Raw genomic sequence first — 19,659 nt, 5'->3', positions numbered from 1 at the left:
GAGGATAAAGGACCGGAAACCAGCATTTTGCCAGTTGCCAGTTGCCGGTTCAGTACAGTGCAGTGCAGTGTCGTTGCAGTCGCGTGGTCTGGCAGTGTACGGCACCAGGTCAGCAGGTGGAATACAACAAGTAGTCCGAAATCATGTCGAATGATGGAGTTCTCAAGGCTAAGCATTCACAAGCACCGCCAAGTGGCAACAAGCTCTCTCCTTTCTGGGCTCAGCCACGGCGCCGAGAGATCTGGTGAACCAGGTGTGAACGTGAACTGTGAACCGAGTCAAGTCGGTTGAGGACTCAGTATTTACCCGAGATTGTTCTCTTTTAAAGAGGATGTTTTATTCCAGGCGAGATCTCCGGCGGAGGCTGTTATTGGTATAATCAAATCCAGTTTGGCTAGGCTGAGTCCGAGCGCAGACAGTGAAGACATGCACTAAGACACTTGGATAACTGAATTAACTGAATTAACCGTGTTATTCTGATTCGCTTGATTCCGCGGGGAAGCTTAGCAGAATCATCGCTGCACCTTCGAGTCATATGCCTGATTCTATATTGCTTGCCTAGAGTATGCATTCATCCCGGCGGACCTTGTCGAAATGAAGAACATGATCTATCCTGAGCCCCTCTTTAATATGGAGTAGACTTGAGTAACAGAGGCCATAAAGCAACCAGGACCGCACATAAACAGCCATGCCAATTGATCCTTCATCCTTCAGTAGTCACCATGTCTCTACGCACTGTACTCGCTCTAAGCCTCACCATCACAGGCTCCCTCGCCGCCCCCTGTGACATCTACTCCTCCGGCGGCACACCCTGCATCGCCGCCCACAGCACCACCAGAGCCCTATACAGCTCCTTCAGCGGCGCCCTCTACCAGGTGCAGCGCGGCTCCGACGGCACCACAACAACCATCTCCCCTCTCTCCGCGGGGGGAGTCGCAAACGCCGCTACCCAAGACACCTTCTGCACGGGCACAACCTGCCTCATCACCATCATCTACGACCAGTCCGGCAACGGGAACCACCTCACCCAAGCACCGCCCGGCGGGTTCGACGGCCCCGAGTCCGGCGGGTACGACAACCTGGCCAGCGCAATCGGGGCCCCCGTAACCCTCAACAACAAAAAGGCGTACGGCGTCTTCGTCTCCCCAGGGACGGGGTACCGCAATAATGCCGCCACAGGGACAGCCACGGGCGATGAGGCGGAGGGGATGTACGCCGTGATCGACGGCACGCACTACAACGACGGGTGCTGCTTCGACTACGGGAACGCCGAGACAAACAGCCTGGATACAGGGAACGGGCATATGGAGGCTATTTACTTTGGGACGAACACGGCCTGGGGGTCTGGTGCTGGGAGTGGGCCTTGGCTGATGGCGGATCTCGAGAATGGGTTATTCTCTGGGAGGAGTGCGAGCAATAATGCGGGGGATCCGAGTATCGAGGATAGATTCTTTACGTCCATCCTTAAGGGGGGACCGAATGAGTGGGCGATTCGCGGGGCGAGTGCGGTTTCGGGGGCGTTGGATACGTATTATAGTGGTGTGCGGCCGGATGCGGATGGGTATAACCCTATGAGCAAAGAAGGGGCGATTATACTCGGTATCGGCGGGGATAATAGTGTCAGTGCGCAGGGGACGTTCTACGAGGGCGTCATGACATCGGGGTATCCGTCCGATGAGACGGAGGACGCAGTGCAGGCTGATATCGTTGCGGCCGGGTATGCCACTGCGCCGTTGACAAGTGGCGACGCACTCACGGCTGGTTCTTCGGTTTCGCTGCGCGCGACGACGGCCTGCTGCACGACGCGGTATCTGGCACATACGGACTCGACTATAAACACGCAAGTCGTGTCGTCGTCCAGCAGTACCGCTCTAAAGCAGCAAGCCAGCTGGACTGTGCGGACGGGACTGGGGAACAGCGCCTGTTTCTCGTTTGAGTCTGTTGACACGCCTGGAAGCTATATCCGGCATGCGGACTTTGCGTTGCTGCTGAATGAAGATGATGGGTCCAAGTTGTTTGCTGAAGACGCGACGTTCTGTCCGCAGGAGGGACTGAATGGCGAGGGCAGTGCGATTCGGGCGTGGAGCTATCCCACGAGGTATTTCCGCCATTTCGACAATGTGCTTTATGTTGCGAGCAACGGGGGTGTGCATGAGTTTGATGCGGCGGCGTCGTTTACTGATGATGTTAGCTGGGTGGTGGACATTGGGTTTGCTTGATGCAGTGCAGTTGCAGATGCGGTTTGATGCAGTGTATATAGCCTAGTTATAAGATGACACAGTGAGTCGAGGCCATTCTGTCAGCGTCTTGTCATCTTTCAGATGTCTCAACTCCTTGCATATCGTGCAGCAAGGGAGACTGGCCGTGCACATTCAGCTGGGACAACCAATTTGACACTGAGTAGGAACAGGCTACTTCTGTCCTTTGCGTGAGAGAATTATACAACAACCTTACCTTTAGTGTCCCCAATTATAGCAGTCAGGCCATCCGTCCGCCGAGCCGACTGTCGAGTGCTGCATCCTTGTGTAACCAAGAGTCAAACCTGCCCAACAGGCTTGGAATGCAGCTGAGGGAGTTACATTAGGCCACTCCCTGTGCGACATTTACCTTGGCGTAGGAATGAGAAGCAGCTGAATATTCAGTGCGGCAGAGTTTATCACCCAGACAGGGTCCCTTGATTCTTTCTTTTACTTTCCAATATCATACTGACAATGGCGCATCGCCTGCTACTCGTATACCTCACCACCGCAGCAGCAATATGCTACTACCCCAACGGCAACAGCGACGACAACCCGCTCAACGGACGGTGCGTGTCCCTCGAGGGCCAAGCAAGCGCCTGCTGCGCCATAAACCGGGCGAACCCATCAGGAGGTTCAGCAGACGCCTCAACCGACGGCCAAACAGCAGACCTGTGCATGAAGAACGGCCTATGCAAGAACATCAAGACGGAGCAGCAGAACGGCAGAAACGTCACCCTCACCTCGTACTGGCGCGGTCTCTGCTCGACCCCCGAGTGGCCGGAGGCGAACTGTGTGGATGTTTGCAGCTCTGGATCTGTATGTACTGACCACTGTGGTTGACTGCTGACTGACTGGTGTAGACGGCCGGGTCGACGACACAACTGACACCCTGCGATGGGACGGACAATTCGACGGAATGGTGCTGTGGTGATAGCGATGACTGCTGTGGGACTTCTTCTTTTACTATTGCCCCTGTGCTCGCTGCTCTGGCTGGCCCCTCGTCTACGTCTACATCTACGTCTACTTCCACGTCCACTACAGCAAAAGCAACACAGTCAGCACGCACGGACTCAAGCCTATCAACAGGCGCCATGGCCGGAATCGGAGCCGGTGCTGGGGTCGGCGTTGTCATATTGGGCGCGCTGGGATATTTCTGGATGCGGCACCGGAAAGCAGCCACCGATAAGGATATAGACATGGTTTATTCACGGGATCCACGCAAGGAAATGGCACCGGTTGAGGTTGAGGGGTCGAATATAGAGCCATGTGAGTTGAATGCTGGCGTGAGGCATGAATTAGGGGATCGATAGTGTATTCATTAAAGCGTTGGCAGTTCTTTTAATAATATAAACAGGGATCTACGTAGCACTCGAGGGTAATCTCGCTAGCCTTTATTACTGACATGGATTATTTTGATAGTATAATAACAGTCCGGGTAAAAGCGGAATGCGCGTTTTACAACAGATGAGACCGTTGCACTGATAACAGCCAACGATACAGCTGCATGGCATATAGAATCTTAAGGGACTGTCTCCAGATCTACAGATCAACATCCAGTCAATCATGTTATTGTCTGGGAACTGATCCACCACGATTTACGGTGTAGCGTCTAGACCTCGTCGACCCTCCCGTTCAGGAGACTGTCTGGATGAAACAGAAGGATGAAATCCCTGTAATAGCGCGATCAATATCAATTCCACCGTGGCATCGACCTAGCCGGCCCCTCCCAAAACCTGTGGGATCACGTTAGGGGTGATCCTGCCAGCTAAACAGCTAACTTTATATAAAGTTTATTAGATGTTTTTTCATTTTCTTTTCTTTTTTTAATAATAATAAGAATTCTATCTTTAACCTAGCTAAATTAAGCTATCTTATAATATAATAATAATATATTAAATTAGAGATATAATTTTTAAGAAAGATTAGCTGTTTAGCCTGTGTAGCACTGTAGCTCATACTAGAAGTGCGATCCCGCAGGTTTCCGGGCCGGCGTCACGACGACGATGTCTCTTATATGCCGTCCATCCCTGCCAGACTGCCAGTCAAACAACCAGTTCCAAATTCCTTCCAACTCAGCAAAGCCCTAAAATACGTCCGTATACAAAATGACCCCCCGCTTCCAAGTCCGCCCGATAACCGACACGGACTTCCCAGCCCTGACCCAAAGCCTCTGGGAAGCCTTCGAAACGCCCTACCAGGGCCTTCTGCGCCTCTTCTTCCCCATCCTCAACAACGACCGCGAGGGGAGCCTGCAGACCTGCATCGCGGGACAGAGAGAGGAATACCAGCAGCAGCAGCCGCACCTGACGTGGATTAAAGTGGTTGACACGCACGCGGGGGACTGTATTGCGGCTGCTGCGAAGTGGTATTTTTATGAGAAGAGTCCTCACACTCATACTAATACAGATGAGGAGAGCCAGGCTGTGGCGGATTGGTATCCCGAAGGCATTTCCAGAGACTTTGCCACGAAGGCGGTTCGGCAGTTTGAGCGGCCGCGCGAGCAGATGGCGCAGAGGCCTCATGCTTGTATGTCCCCCTCCTACACTTTACATTATATCTGAATTAATAATTGACGGATGGCAGTCCTACACATCGCGTTTACAATGCCGTCGTACCGACGACAAGGGCTCGGCCATTTATTCATGGAATGGGGCCTGCGCATCGCCGACGAGCTCGGGCTCGAGGCGTGGCTGGATGCGTCTGAGTTCGGGACTGGGCTGTACGAGCAGTTTGGGTTCAGGAAGGTGCTTACGAATGTCGTCGAGCCTGCTCCGGATAGGGAGTTGACGGAGCAGGAGAGGGGGGAGTGGGAGGCGTGCGAGAGGGCTTTGTTGCCGATTGCGTATACGGTGATGTGGAGGCCGGCTGGGGGGAAGTTTATAGAGGGGGAGCCTGTTCCGTGGGTTAAGAAAGCTTTGACTGCTTAATTGGATATGTATTTATTAGATACCGATCTGGACATCTAGTAATGAGTCTCGATGATAGGCCCGGTGTAGACATGACGAGCACGGACAAAGTAGTACACAATGCTCAGCAGGATAACGCTGACCGTGCCAACAACACTAAAGTTCATAGTCTCCAACTCGACAGGCGTCTGGCTCGGCCAGAAGCTGAAGAAGACCGCAATAAGCGCGTAGACAATGGCAAAGACATTGATCAGCACGCCCCAGATCCCGGGGACGTGAAACGGGCCCCAGACCAGCTTTGCACCGATCGTGTTGACGGGCTCGCTGGAGTCGGCGGACAGATAGATTGTCTTGTTTAGACGCCGCCACAGGAGTAGAGCGGCGACTAGTATATAAGACAGATATAGCCCGGAGATGGACATGGCGCAGAGGTCGTTGAATGCGACTGCAGATCCGATAGGGATCAGGGCTAGCAGGAAGGAGACGACTGTCGTGAGAACAACAGACCAGACTGGGATGGCAGTGGTCGGAGACACCTAGATTGTTAGCACTTTTACTCCATTATAAATTGCACAGACGTACTCGACTCCATAATCTCCAGCCCGGCACACCGCGGTCCCGCGAGAAAGACCAGAACTGGCGAGACGTCGCAGCCATCATGCCGGTCGACGAGCAGATGCACACGGTGATAACAATGGCCGACATGGCCGCTGCACCTCCTACAGAGCCTGTCCCGTTGCGGAATATCTCCATGTATGGATATCCAGTGGGAGAAGCCAGGGCTGTGTCGAGGTCTCCCAGACAGAACAGCACCGCGATCAGCATACCGAAGCCCAGCATGCCATTAATCAGGACACTGAGCAGGATGGACCGGGGGACGACGACCCTGGCGTTTTCAATCTCCTCCGACATCTAGACGAGATTAACTCTGAACACGGGTTGGTTTGGTTGACGTACATGAACAGCAGCATCGCCACCAGCGAATGCAAAAACACACCCAATCAGACCCACAAAGAACGACAGACCATCCGACGACCAATTCCCCTGGTTGTTAAACTGGGTAAAGACGTCCTTTGCCGAGCCGATCTCTGCCAGCGACACCAGGGGAATCATGACGGCGAAGAAGCCCAGGATGTGCACGACGAGGATCAGGCCTTCGAGCCTGGGGAGCACGCTGCGGCCGACGATGTTGATACCGACTGCGAAGGCGACGACTGCCCAATAGTACATTGTTGGATGCCAGGACGCGGGGACGTAGTCTGGGTGTGTGAGGACGGCGACGCCTTGGATCATGGTGCCGGTTAGATAGCATGCTGTGGCGAAGGTCGCCTGCCATCCGATCACGGTGAGCCATCCTATGCTGTTAGATTAAATCACAGGCTGAAGGAACAGTTAAGTACCGGATATATAACTCAGGAATCTGACACTCGAAGGAGGAGCCAGCATGGAAACCCAGTGATACTGCCCTCCGGATGTTGGAGCCCTAAAAATCAGCCGTGTACCATTTCCACATGGTGAGACCATATATTCAGACATACATTGAAGCCAACTCGGACAGAACGACAAAAACACACGCGGTGCCAATCCAGACAAAGATGAAGCCATATACAGTCCCAGCCGGGCCACCACTATTATTGTCAGGCGTCAGCGCTCTTTCAAGGACGGGATACGAACTTGGTCAATGGCTGGAGGAATAAACTGTATATCGTCAGTACTGAGTCTATATTGTATTTCATGACATACCATGTGAGACCCTCCCAAGTGACGAGGATCGTACAGCTGAATCCGAGCATCGACACCAGGCCAAAGTTCCGCTGTCTGAGTCAGTACTAGAATCCTCCGTAGATCCAGGCTCTTACACGAAGAACTTGCTTCTTGCCCAGTCGTGCCAGGACAGCATCGTCAGAGTCGCTGTCCCTCGCAGAGCCAAGCTCATGGGGTTTGCTGAATGGAGTTTTCATGGTGTGATGGAAAAAAGAAGCAAGGTGAAATATGAGACAGATTCACAACATGTAATAAATAAACCGAGACTGCAAACCAGTACGGAGTAAGGTAGCAGGAGATTAGCGCAGTTAGAGTAGCAGCGACACGTTGGCGGCCATTTATGATCCGTCAAAACCCAAAGTACAGCACGAGCCGATAATATAACAGCACTATAGCAAGGGTCCCCGGGCCAATGTCGCATTCATTTCCAGTGCTAAGACTTTTTTAATTGCGGATCTGTCCCGCCCGCCGCCACCAGAAGGGTCAGGACGGCGAGACCGTGCTATCTTCGAATGATATGAAGCAATTCCAGAACAGACTGACACTAGCTGTCTCGGATGCATTGCAATCGGAGAAATGGAGAATTACTGGCCGTGGGTTTGATTCGCAGTGCCCAAAACACCATGTTTGGCCAGTCGGAGGTCCCTCCGAGGGTCGATGGATTATACCGCGCGCGTCCTGGCTAGCCAGAGAAGATCTAACGCATTCTAGAGGTTCTACAGGGTAGATCCGTCTCGGGCAAATCCACTGGCAATCCACTGGCAATCCATGCTGATCCTACGCTGTCTCTAGCTATAGTTGGCTGGATATAATGCTGATAAAAACAGGAAACCCCCTATTTTGACACCTAGCTGTTAGTCTCAACTAGCAGGCCAAGTCTCAATATGTCGAGATACCCAAAGGACAGCAACGCGCCCGCTGTGATTGTCTTGACGCGGTTCCTGCTGGTTACTCTGATCCTAGGGTGTCTCGCCCGGCTGGGGACCAAATGGTGGAAGTTTGGCACTTTCTTTCGAGATGACTACTACGCCATGCTGGCCATGGTGAGCTACTGAACTATCTTCAGGTGTATTCTCTCGATTGACACTTTAGGTTGCGTCCATCGCCCAGGCCGTGGCCGTCTCCATCGCCGTGAATCTGGGATACGGAAGCCCTATCTCGCAGCTCAGCGACAGCCAAGTTGCTGGCATTTTCAAAGTACCTCGCTAATCTGTATACTATAAATAAGCTGCTAATTGCTAATTCTCAGGCTCAATATGCATCGACCCTCTTCTACGTCTTCGGCATCGGCCTCTCCCAGCTCTCGTTCCTCTGCTTCGTGCAATACCTCGCCTCCCGCAAGAACTACAGCTTCATGGCGCAGCAAATTGCCATCGCCGTCGTGGCTGTAGTCGGCGTCTTTGGTTCGGCTTTTCAGTGCCGTCCACGACAATGGGATTATATCCATGATAGATGCTACAACCGAGTAGGAGACCTGATAGGTAGTCCCGTGGAGGAATGTTAACAATCCCAGGAAGCATGGTTCATCTACCTATCTGCATCGATGATCCTGGCCGAAATCGCCATCATCGCACACGCCGTCGTCGTGCTGGTCAACGTGCAGACATCGTGTAAGCGGCGACTGAACTTGACGTCCGTTTTCCTCTTCCGGGTGGTGTAGGTTGCAACCAACACATGTTTTGATTGATTAACTGATTGATCGTATTTAGGGTGCCAGGTGCATTAATAGCCCAGATCATTCTTATACATAATAACATCAACACACCCGATCCAACATCACATACATGGTCCATCGCCGTCTGCACCCAGCTAGCCCTATGTCTAAGCAACGTCACAGCCAGCACACCGCAGTTCGTGCCCATCCTGCGAAGCCTGCAGTCAACGGGGATGCGACTGGATGGGATAACTCGGTATACACATACAAGTAGCGCGCAGGGTTCCCGCTCTCGATACCTTTTCTCTGCAAGGACGGGGGGTGATTCTGTGCATGAGCTGGATAATATCCCGTTGGCGACTACCAAGACGACGGTAACCGGTGGGCATCCGAGTAATTATGAGGAGCGGGAGAATGAAGAGGATGATGGGAGCCAGTCGAGTCAGGCGGGGATTATTCGGGCGACGAGGACGTTTGATATCACGGAGGAGCATGTGAGATGACTTTCTACTTCGTACTATAGCTTTAATTATTTTGTCATTACTAGATAAGAGATACATATGATATGGACTTGTGAATAGCGAAGTTGATTCATCTGGCCAATCAATGAGAATATTGGTGTATTCACAACTGATGGCATCATTGATTCTGTAACACATCGGTGATGTTGATATCTCCTCTCAACAAGATTCAATTCATTTACTCCTCACAAATCAACCACTAGTGATATCTGACAACCACCGAAGAGATAGCCATGAGCATGATAATGGGAGTTTCTCTGTGCATTGGCCTTGCCATGCTGTCAATCGCTGTTTACAGATACCTTGACAACCCCAGACCCAACACCACTTTCGAAACAGGACCAGAATCCCTCCAGATCATCGAAGGAGCCTATCATCCAGACGGAAGAAGAAACTGCCTCTCTGCGCATGAAGCGAGGGCGGTAGAAAACAGGACAATCCAGCGGGTATTCGGTATCCGCAATGCCTTTACTTCTACCGACAAAAACGAAGCAAAGCGGTTTGTCAAGGGGGTCGTCAGGCTCATGAAGCTCACCGATACGGGCTGGGATGGACTCAGCTGTATACTATGTCGGACAGCTTGGGAAATGGCGGAAATGGCACTTGAAACAACCCGGGGAAGTCGAGTGAGTCTGGTGTCTGTAACACAGGTTCTGGCGCTCAAATCGTCTCTCTGCGTGTTTTTCAACATGACGGATGATATTGACAATACTCTTCTTATCGACCTGGCTGCGGTCATACACAAAAATCGGGTAGAGACGAAGACAGAAAGCACATTGCCAGACTTCAAGGACAACCCCGATCTCCAGGCCAAACTCTCCGCCGTCTTCCCTGGCCGGGATATCCTCAATGTACGATCCAACCCGCTGAATCAGATCTTACCCAGTTTCGAGACCGTCTGGTGGGTGGCATTACGACTGTTCATGGAACTGCATCGCCGGGACAAGCAGGACGAGATAGAAACCCTTGTCGCATTTGCTCAGCATCCCACAGATGCACAACTAAAGACCGAAAATGAGAACGGGATCTCTGCAAAGTTTCTGGTCAAAGAAGCCTTTCGACTGTATCCGCCTACAAGACGAATCAGGCGGACGTATTTATTCAGCGACAACAGTCCAATTACCTGCACTGCTGATGTAGAAGCTTGCCAGATTGATGAAAAGGTATGGGGAGATGCCATGAAATTCAAGCCAGAGAGGTGGAAGAGAGCAAGAGTCGTGCAGGATCTGTCGTTTCTTGCCTTCGGTGGTCGCCCGTTTCTGTGCCCGGCAAGTCAGGACTTTGGACTCAGGGTTGTTGGCTTGATTTCTGGGGTTTTGTTGGATGTTTTCCATGATGAATGGGTTTTGGAATCGAATATGGTTGAGGACATGAAAGAGTTGAGATCTGGAGAGAGGTTGCTGAATGACCGTGATGCTTATGACGGTGTCTTTCTTGACTTGAATTATCCTGACCATCTTCAATAGGATCACTTCTACTACACTAGATATCATGGGAGTCTTTGATAGAACATGCATCTGTCTAGTCCGGTGGAGCATCGGGCACACCGGCATTCCGGCTTGTTAGTGCTTACATGCACTCCACCGAGGGGCACTGCTATTTATTACAGAAGATAATCCATTATTCCATTTTCTTGAATAACTTCAATATTACTGCTATACCAATTCAACAATATGGCCACCTACGACAGCACCATCGCCATCGCCCAAGGCATCCTCAACACCCTCACCCACATCCTCACCAAAGCCGAACAATCACACCCTGATCCATCTTCCCTCCTCAATGCCCGCCTGCACCCAGACATGTACCCTCTAACCGACCAAGTACGCTGCCTAGCCAATTTCTCCGAATTCCTCGCTGCCCGACTCACAGACCGTGAACCAGCCCAACCCTGTTCCAAACCAAACACATTCGCCGAGTGCCACGAGCGCATTGAGACAGTCCTCAGCACACTCCGCGCAGCGGATAAAGACCTCGTGAACGCACAAGGCGAGGCCGTTAAGCCGACGAATCGGGGCCCATTGGGCGAGGTGGATATGAGCGGTGCCGTGTATGCGCATACGATTGTGCTGCCGAATATCTACTTCCATCTGGCGACGGCGTATGGCATTCTGAGGGCGCAGGGGGTGCAGATTGGGAAGATGGATTATTATCAGGGGTTTGTGCCGTTGCAAGTTTAGCGTTAGATGTTACTGCTTAGAGTCTTGTCTGGTTGTACTATATATCGAGAAATGAATCTCCGCTCCACAAAGCCGTCTTGTCTGGTTTACGACCTAGTTCTGATTAAACCTTCGTGAAATGAGACGAGTAGAGTAATATTAGTGTATGACGGCATAAACGGCGAATCCCCGAGCTGGGCCGTGGGGAAAGGTATAGCTCCCCGCGGAGACCAGCCCTCAACTGTGTCGTGACGGCGGGGCGGAGTCTGGAGCAGATGGATGCTTTCTTTGATAATGCGGAGAGCTGGAATTTTTTGCGGCGAGTCGGCAGATTAGAGACAAGGAGATTGAGGATTGGATGTGGACAAAAAAGTTAAACAGTGAGGAGGGGCTTAGGGTTGACTACAGCATAGAATAATGAGATGCTATACAACTAGACCAACGCCATGCACAGAGCTATCTCCACGTAGAATGACCACTTAACCAACCGACTTCAATGACTTTCCGGCTTCGACTGAATTACCAGAGAAATTCAACCCGCCGAATGTTCCGTTCCAGTTTGTCGAGAATGAGTGGAGAGTGGAGTGACGATCTGTAAATGAGACGGCGACGACGGCGAAGACTCCGAGACCAAATAGACAATGTATAAGTATGAGAGCATAGAATGATTGAAGGACTGTTCAAATCCAGCAGAACAATTGGACGGATTAAACATCAGAGAATGTCTCTCCCAGACTCTGCCGGAGTAAGTAGTCTGCCTCCATTACTTACCTATCTAACAGTATAGAACCGCTCCTTCGTCCTCGAACGCATCCAGAAGTTCAAATTCGAAGACCGCCCCGTCCCAACCCTCCAAGATCCCCACGATGTCCTCGTCAGAGTCGAATACACCGGAATCTGCGGTAGCGATGTACGCCTCCCTCCTACTAACTATATTGGCCCATCTAACTCGTGTAGGTCCACTACTGGACAAGCGGCCAGATCGGGCCCTTCAAAGTAACCCAACCCCTAGTCCTCGGCCACGAATCCTCAGGGATAGTCGAACAGGTTGGAGCTGCCGTGAAAACGCTCCAGCCCGGCGACAGGGTCACCCTGGAGCCCGGCTCGCCCTGCCGCCGCTGCGATCCCTGTAAAGCCGGGAAATACAATCTCTGCGCAGAGATGGCCTTTGCCGCGACGCCGCCGTTTGACGGGACGCTTGCCAAGTACTATAAACTCCCAGAGGACCTGTGCTACAAGCTTCCTGGGAGTTTAACGCTGGAGCAGGGGGCGCTTGTGGAGCCGCTGGGGGTTGCGACGCATCTTGTGCGGCAGGGGTGTGTATCGCCTGGCCAGAATGTTGTGGTGTTTGGGGCTGGGCCGGTGGGGTTGCTTTGCTGTGCTGTTGCGAGGGCGTTCGGCGCGAAGAAGGTCGTTGCTGTTGATATCCAGCAGAATAGGGTGGATTTTGCGGTAAAGTATGCTGCTACCTCGGGGTTTATACCGGACGGTGGGATGTCTGCTTTTGAGAATGCGACGCGTCTGCGTGTGGAGAGTGGCCTTGGAGTTGGCGCTGATGTTGTTATTGATGCCTCTGGGGCTGAGGCGTCTATCAACACTGGTATCCATGTTCTTCGGCCTGGGGGGACGTATGTGCAGGGTGGCATGGGCCGGGATGAAGTGCGGTTTCCCATTACGGCGGTCTGCACCAAGGAGATTAATGTGAAGGGGAGTTTCCGGTACTCTGGGGGAGACTATTGCCTTGCAATCGAGCTGCTGGCTGCAGGAAAGGTCACTGTTGATGAGCTGATTACGAGTGTCTTTGACTTTGAGGATGCTGAGCTGGCGTTCAAGCAGGTTAGGGCTGGGGGAGGCATCAAGACTTTGATCAGGGGTGAACCAAAATAATTCTATATATAAAATGACGTATTACTTCTATTATCTACAATCGTGCGTAAAATCCACCCCTGTCCAGCTTCGCCAGGCTGGTTGGCGTGATATCAGCCAGTGTCCTGCATCCAGCCAGGGCCATGGTGTGTATAAACTCAGACTGAAGAATCTCCAATCCCCTGGCCACTCCCTGCTCTCCTGCAACCGCCAGACCCCAGAGAGGAATCCTGCCGATCATGACGCCGTCTGCTCCCAAGGCTACGGCCTTGAAGATGTCGCTCCCCTTGCGAATGCCGCCATCCACCCAGACCTGCATGTTCTTGCTCTTCCGCGCAGCTTCAACACACTCCGGTAATGAATCTAGTGTCGGCAGTGCAGACTCAAGCTGTCGTCCGCCGTGATTTGAAACAATGATCCCGGTGACGTTGGCTGGAGACGAAGCTGCAATCTCGACATCCTCCGCTGTACTGACCCCCTTCAACCAGATCTCCATCTTCGTAATCGACCGCAGCCACAATAACGACTCTTCCCACGTAAGCGCATCATCTGCAACCATTAGCTTAACCCGTTTCTTCTAGAAGTTTACATACCAGCCTCATTCGGCTCCTCCACAACCTCTCCATTCTTAAGAACATGCTGCACCATCGGCCCAACCTTGGTCTCCCCAAAATTCGGCAGCGACAGATGACTCGGCAGCCCAAACCCATTGCGACTCATATTATACCGGTTCCCCAGCCTGGGCGTGTCCACTGTCAGCATCACAGCTTTATACCCTTCCCTCTCCGCCCGCTTCACCAGATTCTCCGTCGCAGCCCGGTTCTTGAAGATATAAAGCTGCAGCATATACGTATTCCCAGGCCCAACCTCATCACCCGCCCTCTTCACATCCTCTAGCGAAGTCGTAGCATATGTCGACACACCCATGGGGATGCCGGCCTTTGCTGCGGCACGGGCCGTTGCTTTCTCGCCGTCCGGATGCGCGAGACACTGCATTCCTGAAGGCGCAACGACGAGCGGGAATGGCGACGACGAGCCCAGAAGCGGCTTTTGGGATTGGATCTGGGATACATCGCGCAGAATGCGCGGGCGGATCTTGTACCGGTCGAAGGCGGAGATGTTGCCTTGCAGCGCGAGACCGGATTCGGATCCTTCGTTGAAGTATTCTATCTTGGTCAGTATTTTATATACCTTAGCTTGGTGAGCTATAGAAGTGGTAGGTAGGTACCGCGGACAGTCTTGCTCAAGACGGGGGCTGCCGCCTCTTCGAGGTCTTTGATGCAGAGGATGTTGGAGAGAGTCATGGTGGGTTAATCTGTTCAGTACATTCGCAATAGAAACTGTGTTTATACAGCTTTTGACGCTTCCATATATAAAGCTAGTCAGCCCATCCGGTGTATACAGCTCCGTCATCGGACCCAGACGGAAAATCAGTTTCCACCAATCAGAACCACTATTTCTCTGTATGCGGTTAGTCTGTCTCTTCCTGGCTCGATAGCCGATCCGACAGTTGAAGCCGACTCGCCCGAGTCCAGTCGGCTTGTTGTGCATCTTTCCGGCATTCAATTCCCGACGTCAGGATCTGGATGAACGGCAATTGATTGAGAAGTAATGGGCTGTGAAGATTTATTAAGGCCGTTCTCCATGTCCAACATATACGAGTAGGCTAAATCTACTTGGCACGTCAACTTATAACTGTCACACTAACGACGCAGCAGGTACTCATAGACGGCGTAAGATCACCGACGTAGTTATTCCTCACAACAGACTATCTGGTCCTAACCAAGTAAGCAGCAACTTGGTGACAGTCAAAGGAAACATGACCCCCACACCGTCGACCAATGACATCCCGGGAACTCAGTCTGCAGTGACGGGGAAAACGGCGAATTGCCCGAGTGCTGTTGTGTTACTCCAGTCATCACTGTATTTAAATTTACAATGCAGATTATTCTCGCTTTGCTTCATTATTGTCACACTCGAGGACCGAGACTCGCCATAAATATGCTTTCACAGCGGGGCCAAGTGGACTTCCTTCCTTCCTGACAACTGACCTCTCTTCCTCTCTTTCTCTTCTCACTCAACTTCCACGATGCAAATCAAAAAGGGCTACTACATCGGCATCGATGTCGGCACTGGCAGTGCGCGTGCCTGTATCATCGACCACAATGGCGACATTGTCGGCCTAGCATCCAAGGACATCGGCCTCTGGCAACCAGAGCAGGAATACTACGTATGCCCTACCTTAATGGCATTTTCCAACAGGACCAACTAACACATCACGAAGGAACAATCAACCTCCAACATCTGGCAATGCATCTGCACCGCAGTCCGCCAGGCCCTCGCTGAGCAAAACATCCCCCCTGCAGAAATCCACGGCATCGGCTTCGACGCAACCTGCTCGCTCTCCGTCTTCTCGTCCACAACCGACTGCCCGGTCTCCGTCACCGGTCCAGACTTCAACACTGACCGCAACGTGATCCTGTGGCTGGACCACCGCGCTGCGAGGGAGACCGACCTGATCAACTCCACGAAACACAAGGTGCTGCGCTATGTTGGCGATACAATGTCAGTGGAGATGGAGATTCCGAAGATCCTGTGGCTGAAGAATCATATGCCGTCGGAGCTGTTTTCTGACTGCAAGTTCTATGATCTTGTTGATGCCCTGACCCATATTGCCACGGGCGGCGAGACGCGCAGTTTCTCCAGTATGGTGTGTAAGCAGGCATATCTCCCGAAGGGGGTGGAAGGAAGTACGACAGGGTGGCAGAAGGATTTTCTAGAGGAGATAGGATTGGGCGAACTGGCTAACGGGGGATTCAGTCAGATCGGTGGTGTGAATGGCGAGGTGAGTAGGCTGGCTAATCCGCGTGCTGCATTCTAAACTCGTTTCTAACATTTATAACAGACCGGTCAGCATTTAAGCGCGGGCGGGCGTGCCGGTACTCTGTGCGAAAAGGCAGCCAGCGACCTCGGCCTCCGCCCTGGAATCGCGATCGGAAGTGGTGTTATTGATGCATACGCAGGCTGGATTGGAACCGTTGGCGCCAAGGTGGACATCGAACTGAACGGTTACAAGGGGGTCCCATACAAGGCAGGTGATGGTCGTACTGAAGCATTCAAACGTCTCGCCGTCGTGGCCGGTACGTCAACTTGTCACATCGCAATGTCACCCAGCCCGGTATTTGTCCCCGGTGTATGGGGTCCATATCGAGATACCATCTTCGCCGGCTGTTGGATGGCTGAAGGAGGGCAGTCTGCCACCGGCCAGCTTCTACGGCATGTCCTTGAAACACACCCAGCATCAAAAACAGCTTACGCCCTCGCTGAAAGCAAAGGAACAAACATCTTCGGCCTCCTCAACACCCACCTTAAAACCCTAACCGCTGAGCGTAAGCTCCTCTGCATCGGCGAACTAGCGCGATATTTCTTTTTCTACGGCGACCTCTTCGGAAACCGGTCTCCTCTCGCAGACCCGAAAATGACAGGCTCTCTCGTCGGTCTCACCAGCGACACCTCGATCGAAAACCTCGCGATCCACTACTACGGCACGCTCGAATTCATCGCCCTGCAAACAAAGCAGATCGTCGACACAATGAACAGCTCCGGCCACTCTATCAGCTCTATATTCATGTCCGGATCGCAGTGCCAGAATGACATTTTGGTCAATTTGATTGCCTCCGCGTGTAACATGCCCGTCGTGGTTCCGCGTGGACGTTACGTCGAGGCGGCTGTATGCCACGGGGCTGCAATGCTTGGTGTTAAAGCTGGAAATGTAGATTCCGAAGGACATACTGTTGATCTGTGGGATGTAATTGACCTGATGAGCAAGCATGGGAGCATCTTCTTTCCGACCGAGGGAGGCTATGAGAAGGCGCTTCTTGCCGCCAAGTATCAGGTGTTTCTGGACCAGTGTCAGCGACAGCGTGAGTATCGTGCGGTGGTAGAAAAGGTTGTTAGCTTGTAACCACCTTAGTTTCTATAGTGTTATGGTGTTGATAGTTGTAAGCGCAATAACCAGCCGCATAATATACATCTGCACCTACTAAACGTTCACACTGAATAAAGGATAAAGACATAAGACATAAAATATAAATTCTATTATTACATAAATCTTGTAAACCACAAATATCTATTAACACTTTCTTTCGAATCACGTGAGCACCCCAGTTTTCTCCCCGGACTCCACGACTAAACATCACATCACATCTACAACCAATTGCATATAATCTGACATGGATCCAGATCTCGAAGGCTCATCCCCCAGATCAGAGAACAACGAGGAAAACCAGCCCCCTCCAAATAAAAGGCCGAAAACCCACACCGTGCGCCGCAAGCCCGCCTGCCAAACGTGTCGACGGCGGAAGATCCGCTGCGACAATGGCCAGCCGGCGTGCGGGTTCTGCTACTCTAATGACATTGACTGTGTGTATGTTTCGCGTGGAGATGATAGTACCATTGGTCGACAGTATGTGTCTTGTATTTGCTGCCGGTTTGGTCTTGTACTAAATCCTGGATAGGGAGTTCGGGAAAGTACTTGACCGGCTGGATACATTATCCAAGACGGTCGAGAATATCCAGCAGCTTTTGAGCTCACGGGCGGAAACGCCGCAGCCGCAGCCGAATTGGAGCCGGGCTCAGATACAGCTCCCAGAGCGAGAGCGCGAGCGCGAGCGCGTTCCAACCCGAGCAGGAGAGTGGCAGCAGGATTACCTGCAGATCCCGGCCTGCCGATGCAGCGCCGACGCAGTGCTCACCTGGCCGATATTCAGCAGCCAGTTCCGGGAAAACTCGCTCATCACGACGCTATTCCAGTACTCGCACGGGGTAGTCGAGTATCGGTCTCGGTCGAGCGAGTCGGGGACGCTACCTGACGGGCTGCGGTTCACCCCGGACGAACAGATCCCAGCGCTGGTGGACCAGTTTATCCAGAACGTGCACACGAAAAACCCGATTTTGGATCTGGAGTTGCTGATTCGGTCTGGTCGGCATGCCGCGGAGTTTGGGCTGCAGTGGGATGCGCAGTCTTGTTTGGTTCTGATTGCTTGTGCGCTGGGGTGTATATCGCAGCCGTTTACGGCTTCTACCCAGGGTCCGCGGGCTACGGGGTCGCTTTTTGAAGGGTCTGGATGGCCGACGTCGAGTTCTGCGAGTCATTTGCGTGAGGGGGAGGCGTTTTTCATGATGGCGCGGAAGAGGATTGGGTTATTGCAGTATTCTGTTATCGGTGCTGAATGTCACTTTTTTGCGGGAGGTATGTTATAATTGATTCAAGGTTATGGAAGCGAACTTGACTAACTTGACAGTGTATCTGATGTATACGTTTCGCCCGCTCTCGGCCTGGAACCACTTCTACCAAGCCTCGACATTCTACCGGCTGCGGTTGAGGTTAATTGAAGGCCTTGATAGATCGGTGTACGAGGCTGAGCAGCAACCATCCGTTGCTCAACGTTTCGAACAGAGCCTGTATTGGTCGTGCTTCAAGTCTGAGGTAGAAATCCGCGTCGAACTACCACTGCCCCAGTCTGCGATTGCGGAATACGAATATCCAGCTCTGTTCCCTACGCCTCCTACACTGTCCGACGAATACCCAAAACACCGAGACCAAACATCTGACTGGAACCGCTCTGAAACCCCGTCTGTTCTCGACCCAGTCGGCCTTCCTGGGCTGGGGGTATCAAACCACATCACCAAGCTCTTCAACGAAGAACAAAGCTGGTACTACTACCTGACTGAGGTCGCCCTCCGACGCATCGGAAACAGGGTCCTGAACGCATTCTACCGCGGCGACTCCTCCACCTGGTCCAACATCCGACCCCTGATCCCAATGGCACTCGAGTTCGAATCCCAAATCAACGCATGGTTCGCGAACCTGCCACCGGCAATGAAGTACTACGAAAGCAACTCCAGCCCAGACGCTTCCCAACAAGGCTACACCACCGACACCCGCGAGTCCATCTCCCTCGAACTAAGCTGGGCACTGAGCAACCGCTTCCTGGAAATCCGACTGTGGCTGTATCAGCCCTTCCTGTACTTCGCAGCTCACCACCCCATCGGACCAACCGCGGCGGCTGCCGCATCTGCAACAAGAGTAATCCTGCCCCCTCCTATCAACAACGAGGAGTCGGCCATCATCCAAGACCTCGTCCAGTCCGGTCTAGACTGTAGCCTGAAGATCCTGCAAGCGCGGTGTCTTCGCCACCGACACCACGGTATCTGGTTTGACCTCCGAGCCTTGGTGACGGCATCGTTAATATTCATTGCGTTAACACGGAGCGGGAATATCGAACTCCCTCATATCCACCCTGGCGGATTAAAGGCGCACCTCAGTCCCACGCTTGAAACCCTAACGTACTGGGAAGACGAGGCACCTGATATCAAGAAGGCACGGGGTGTTTTGGATAACCTCCTTCGCGATCTGGACTGACTGCACTGAATCAGTCAAGGACAATGCAGCAAGACTTCGGAATCAAACGACTCAACACCTGAATCATGACCACCGCCGATCGCACAAGCATATGAGCCAAGAGGAACCATGAATGCTAGTATAAA

At 52.4% G+C, this 19,659-nt stretch overlaps 11 protein-coding genes across 11 annotated transcripts; 9 read left to right on the top strand and 2 right to left on the bottom strand.

The window, feature by feature from the left end:
- Positions 1–309: 309 nt before the first annotated feature.
- ASPVEDRAFT_301490 (alpha-L-arabinofuranosidase B) lies at positions 310–2,527 on the top strand. Its single transcript, XM_040810325.1, has 2 exons — positions 310–2,280; positions 2,405–2,527. The coding sequence occupies exon 1, from the start codon at positions 723–725 to the stop codon at positions 2,217–2,219; it is 1,497 nt and encodes a 498-aa protein (XP_040663380.1). The 5' UTR covers positions 310–722; the 3' UTR covers positions 2,220–2,280; positions 2,405–2,527.
- A 184-nt stretch (positions 2,528–2,711) lies between these two features.
- Positions 2,712–3,723, top strand: ASPVEDRAFT_146960 (uncharacterized protein; the record flags this gene model as incomplete). Its single annotated transcript, XM_040808107.1, has 2 exons — positions 2,712–3,056; positions 3,101–3,723. 2 exons carry the CDS (start codon positions 2,712–2,714, stop codon positions 3,548–3,550), a joined length of 795 nt encoding a protein of 264 aa, XP_040663379.1. The 3' UTR covers positions 3,551–3,723.
- Positions 3,724–4,183: 460 nt separating this feature from the next.
- On the top strand, positions 4,184–5,410 carry ASPVEDRAFT_37034 (putative GNAT family acetyltransferase). Its single transcript, XM_040811367.1, has 2 exons — positions 4,184–4,766; positions 4,824–5,410. The coding sequence occupies exons 1-2, from the start codon at positions 4,346–4,348 to the stop codon at positions 5,165–5,167; spliced, it is 765 nt and encodes a 254-aa protein (XP_040663378.1). The 5' UTR covers positions 4,184–4,345; the 3' UTR covers positions 5,168–5,410.
- ASPVEDRAFT_874249 (putative GABA permease) lies at positions 5,005–7,113 on the bottom strand. Its single transcript, XM_040818061.1, has 8 exons — positions 7,006–7,113; positions 6,890–6,960; positions 6,821–6,844; positions 6,685–6,774; positions 6,547–6,629; positions 6,104–6,501; positions 5,729–6,058; positions 5,005–5,682 (listed from the first exon to the last, which is right to left on the bottom strand). Exons 1-8 carry the CDS (start codon positions 7,105–7,107, stop codon positions 5,203–5,205), a joined length of 1,578 nt encoding a protein of 525 aa, XP_040663377.1. The 5' UTR covers positions 7,108–7,113; the 3' UTR covers positions 5,005–5,202.
- Positions 7,114–7,407: 294 nt separating this feature from the next.
- ASPVEDRAFT_146957 (uncharacterized protein) lies at positions 7,408–9,246 on the top strand. Its single transcript, XM_040808106.1, has 5 exons — positions 7,408–7,953; positions 8,003–8,107; positions 8,160–8,375; positions 8,424–8,566; positions 8,620–9,246. The coding sequence occupies exons 1-5, from the start codon at positions 7,795–7,797 to the stop codon at positions 9,065–9,067; spliced, it is 1,071 nt and encodes a 356-aa protein (XP_040663376.1). The 5' UTR covers positions 7,408–7,794; the 3' UTR covers positions 9,068–9,246.
- Positions 9,247–9,675: 429 nt separating this feature from the next.
- On the top strand, positions 9,676–10,568 carry ASPVEDRAFT_37030 (uncharacterized protein). The gene has a single exon (XM_040811366.1). It carries the CDS (start codon positions 9,775–9,777, stop codon positions 10,549–10,551), a length of 777 nt encoding a protein of 258 aa, XP_040663375.1. The 5' UTR covers positions 9,676–9,774; the 3' UTR covers positions 10,552–10,568.
- A 149-nt stretch (positions 10,569–10,717) lies between these two features.
- Positions 10,718–11,343, top strand: ASPVEDRAFT_37029 (DUF1993 domain-containing protein). Its single transcript, XM_040811365.1, has one exon. It carries the CDS (start codon positions 10,759–10,761, stop codon positions 11,263–11,265), a length of 507 nt encoding a protein of 168 aa, XP_040663374.1. The 5' UTR covers positions 10,718–10,758; the 3' UTR covers positions 11,266–11,343.
- Positions 11,344–11,945: 602 nt separating this feature from the next.
- Positions 11,946–13,240, top strand: ASPVEDRAFT_301355 (NAD(P)-dependent alcohol dehydrogenase). The gene is made up of 3 exons (XM_040810323.1): positions 11,946–11,989; positions 12,032–12,154; positions 12,202–13,240. The coding sequence occupies exons 1-3, from the start codon at positions 11,966–11,968 to the stop codon at positions 13,129–13,131; spliced, it is 1,077 nt and encodes a 358-aa protein (XP_040663373.1). The 5' UTR covers positions 11,946–11,965; the 3' UTR covers positions 13,132–13,240.
- On the bottom strand, positions 13,116–14,431 carry ASPVEDRAFT_37028 (alpha-hydroxy acid oxidase). The gene is made up of 3 exons (XM_040811364.1): positions 14,339–14,431; positions 13,704–14,276; positions 13,116–13,659 (listed from the first exon to the last, which is right to left on the bottom strand). The coding sequence occupies exons 1-3, from the start codon at positions 14,412–14,414 to the stop codon at positions 13,166–13,168; spliced, it is 1,143 nt and encodes a 380-aa protein (XP_040663372.1). The 5' UTR covers positions 14,415–14,431; the 3' UTR covers positions 13,116–13,165.
- Positions 14,432–14,718: 287 nt separating this feature from the next.
- On the top strand, positions 14,719–17,149 carry ASPVEDRAFT_184521 (FGGY-family carbohydrate kinase). Its single transcript, XM_040808925.1, has 5 exons — positions 14,719–14,771; positions 14,829–14,843; positions 14,905–15,340; positions 15,395–15,955; positions 16,016–17,149. Exons 3-5 carry the CDS (start codon positions 15,200–15,202, stop codon positions 17,072–17,074), a joined length of 1,761 nt encoding a protein of 586 aa, XP_040663371.1. The 5' UTR covers positions 14,719–14,771; positions 14,829–14,843; positions 14,905–15,199; the 3' UTR covers positions 17,075–17,149.
- A 193-nt stretch (positions 17,150–17,342) lies between these two features.
- ASPVEDRAFT_122457 (uncharacterized protein) lies at positions 17,343–19,534 on the top strand (the record flags this gene model as incomplete). Its single annotated transcript, XM_040805988.1, has 3 exons — positions 17,343–17,575; positions 17,628–18,361; positions 18,414–19,534. The coding sequence occupies 3 exons, from the start codon at positions 17,343–17,345 to the stop codon at positions 19,532–19,534; spliced, it is 2,088 nt and encodes a 695-aa protein (XP_040663370.1).
- Between the last annotated feature and the right edge of the window lie 125 nt (positions 19,535–19,659).

The sequence above is a fragment of the Aspergillus versicolor genome (assembly GCF_001890125.1).
Source record: "Aspergillus versicolor CBS 583.65 unplaced genomic scaffold ASPVEscaffold_1, whole genome shotgun sequence".
NCBI lineage: Eukaryota > Fungi > Ascomycota > Eurotiomycetes > Eurotiales > Aspergillaceae > Aspergillus > Aspergillus versicolor.
This window is presented reverse-complemented; position numbering and strand designations above follow the sequence as displayed.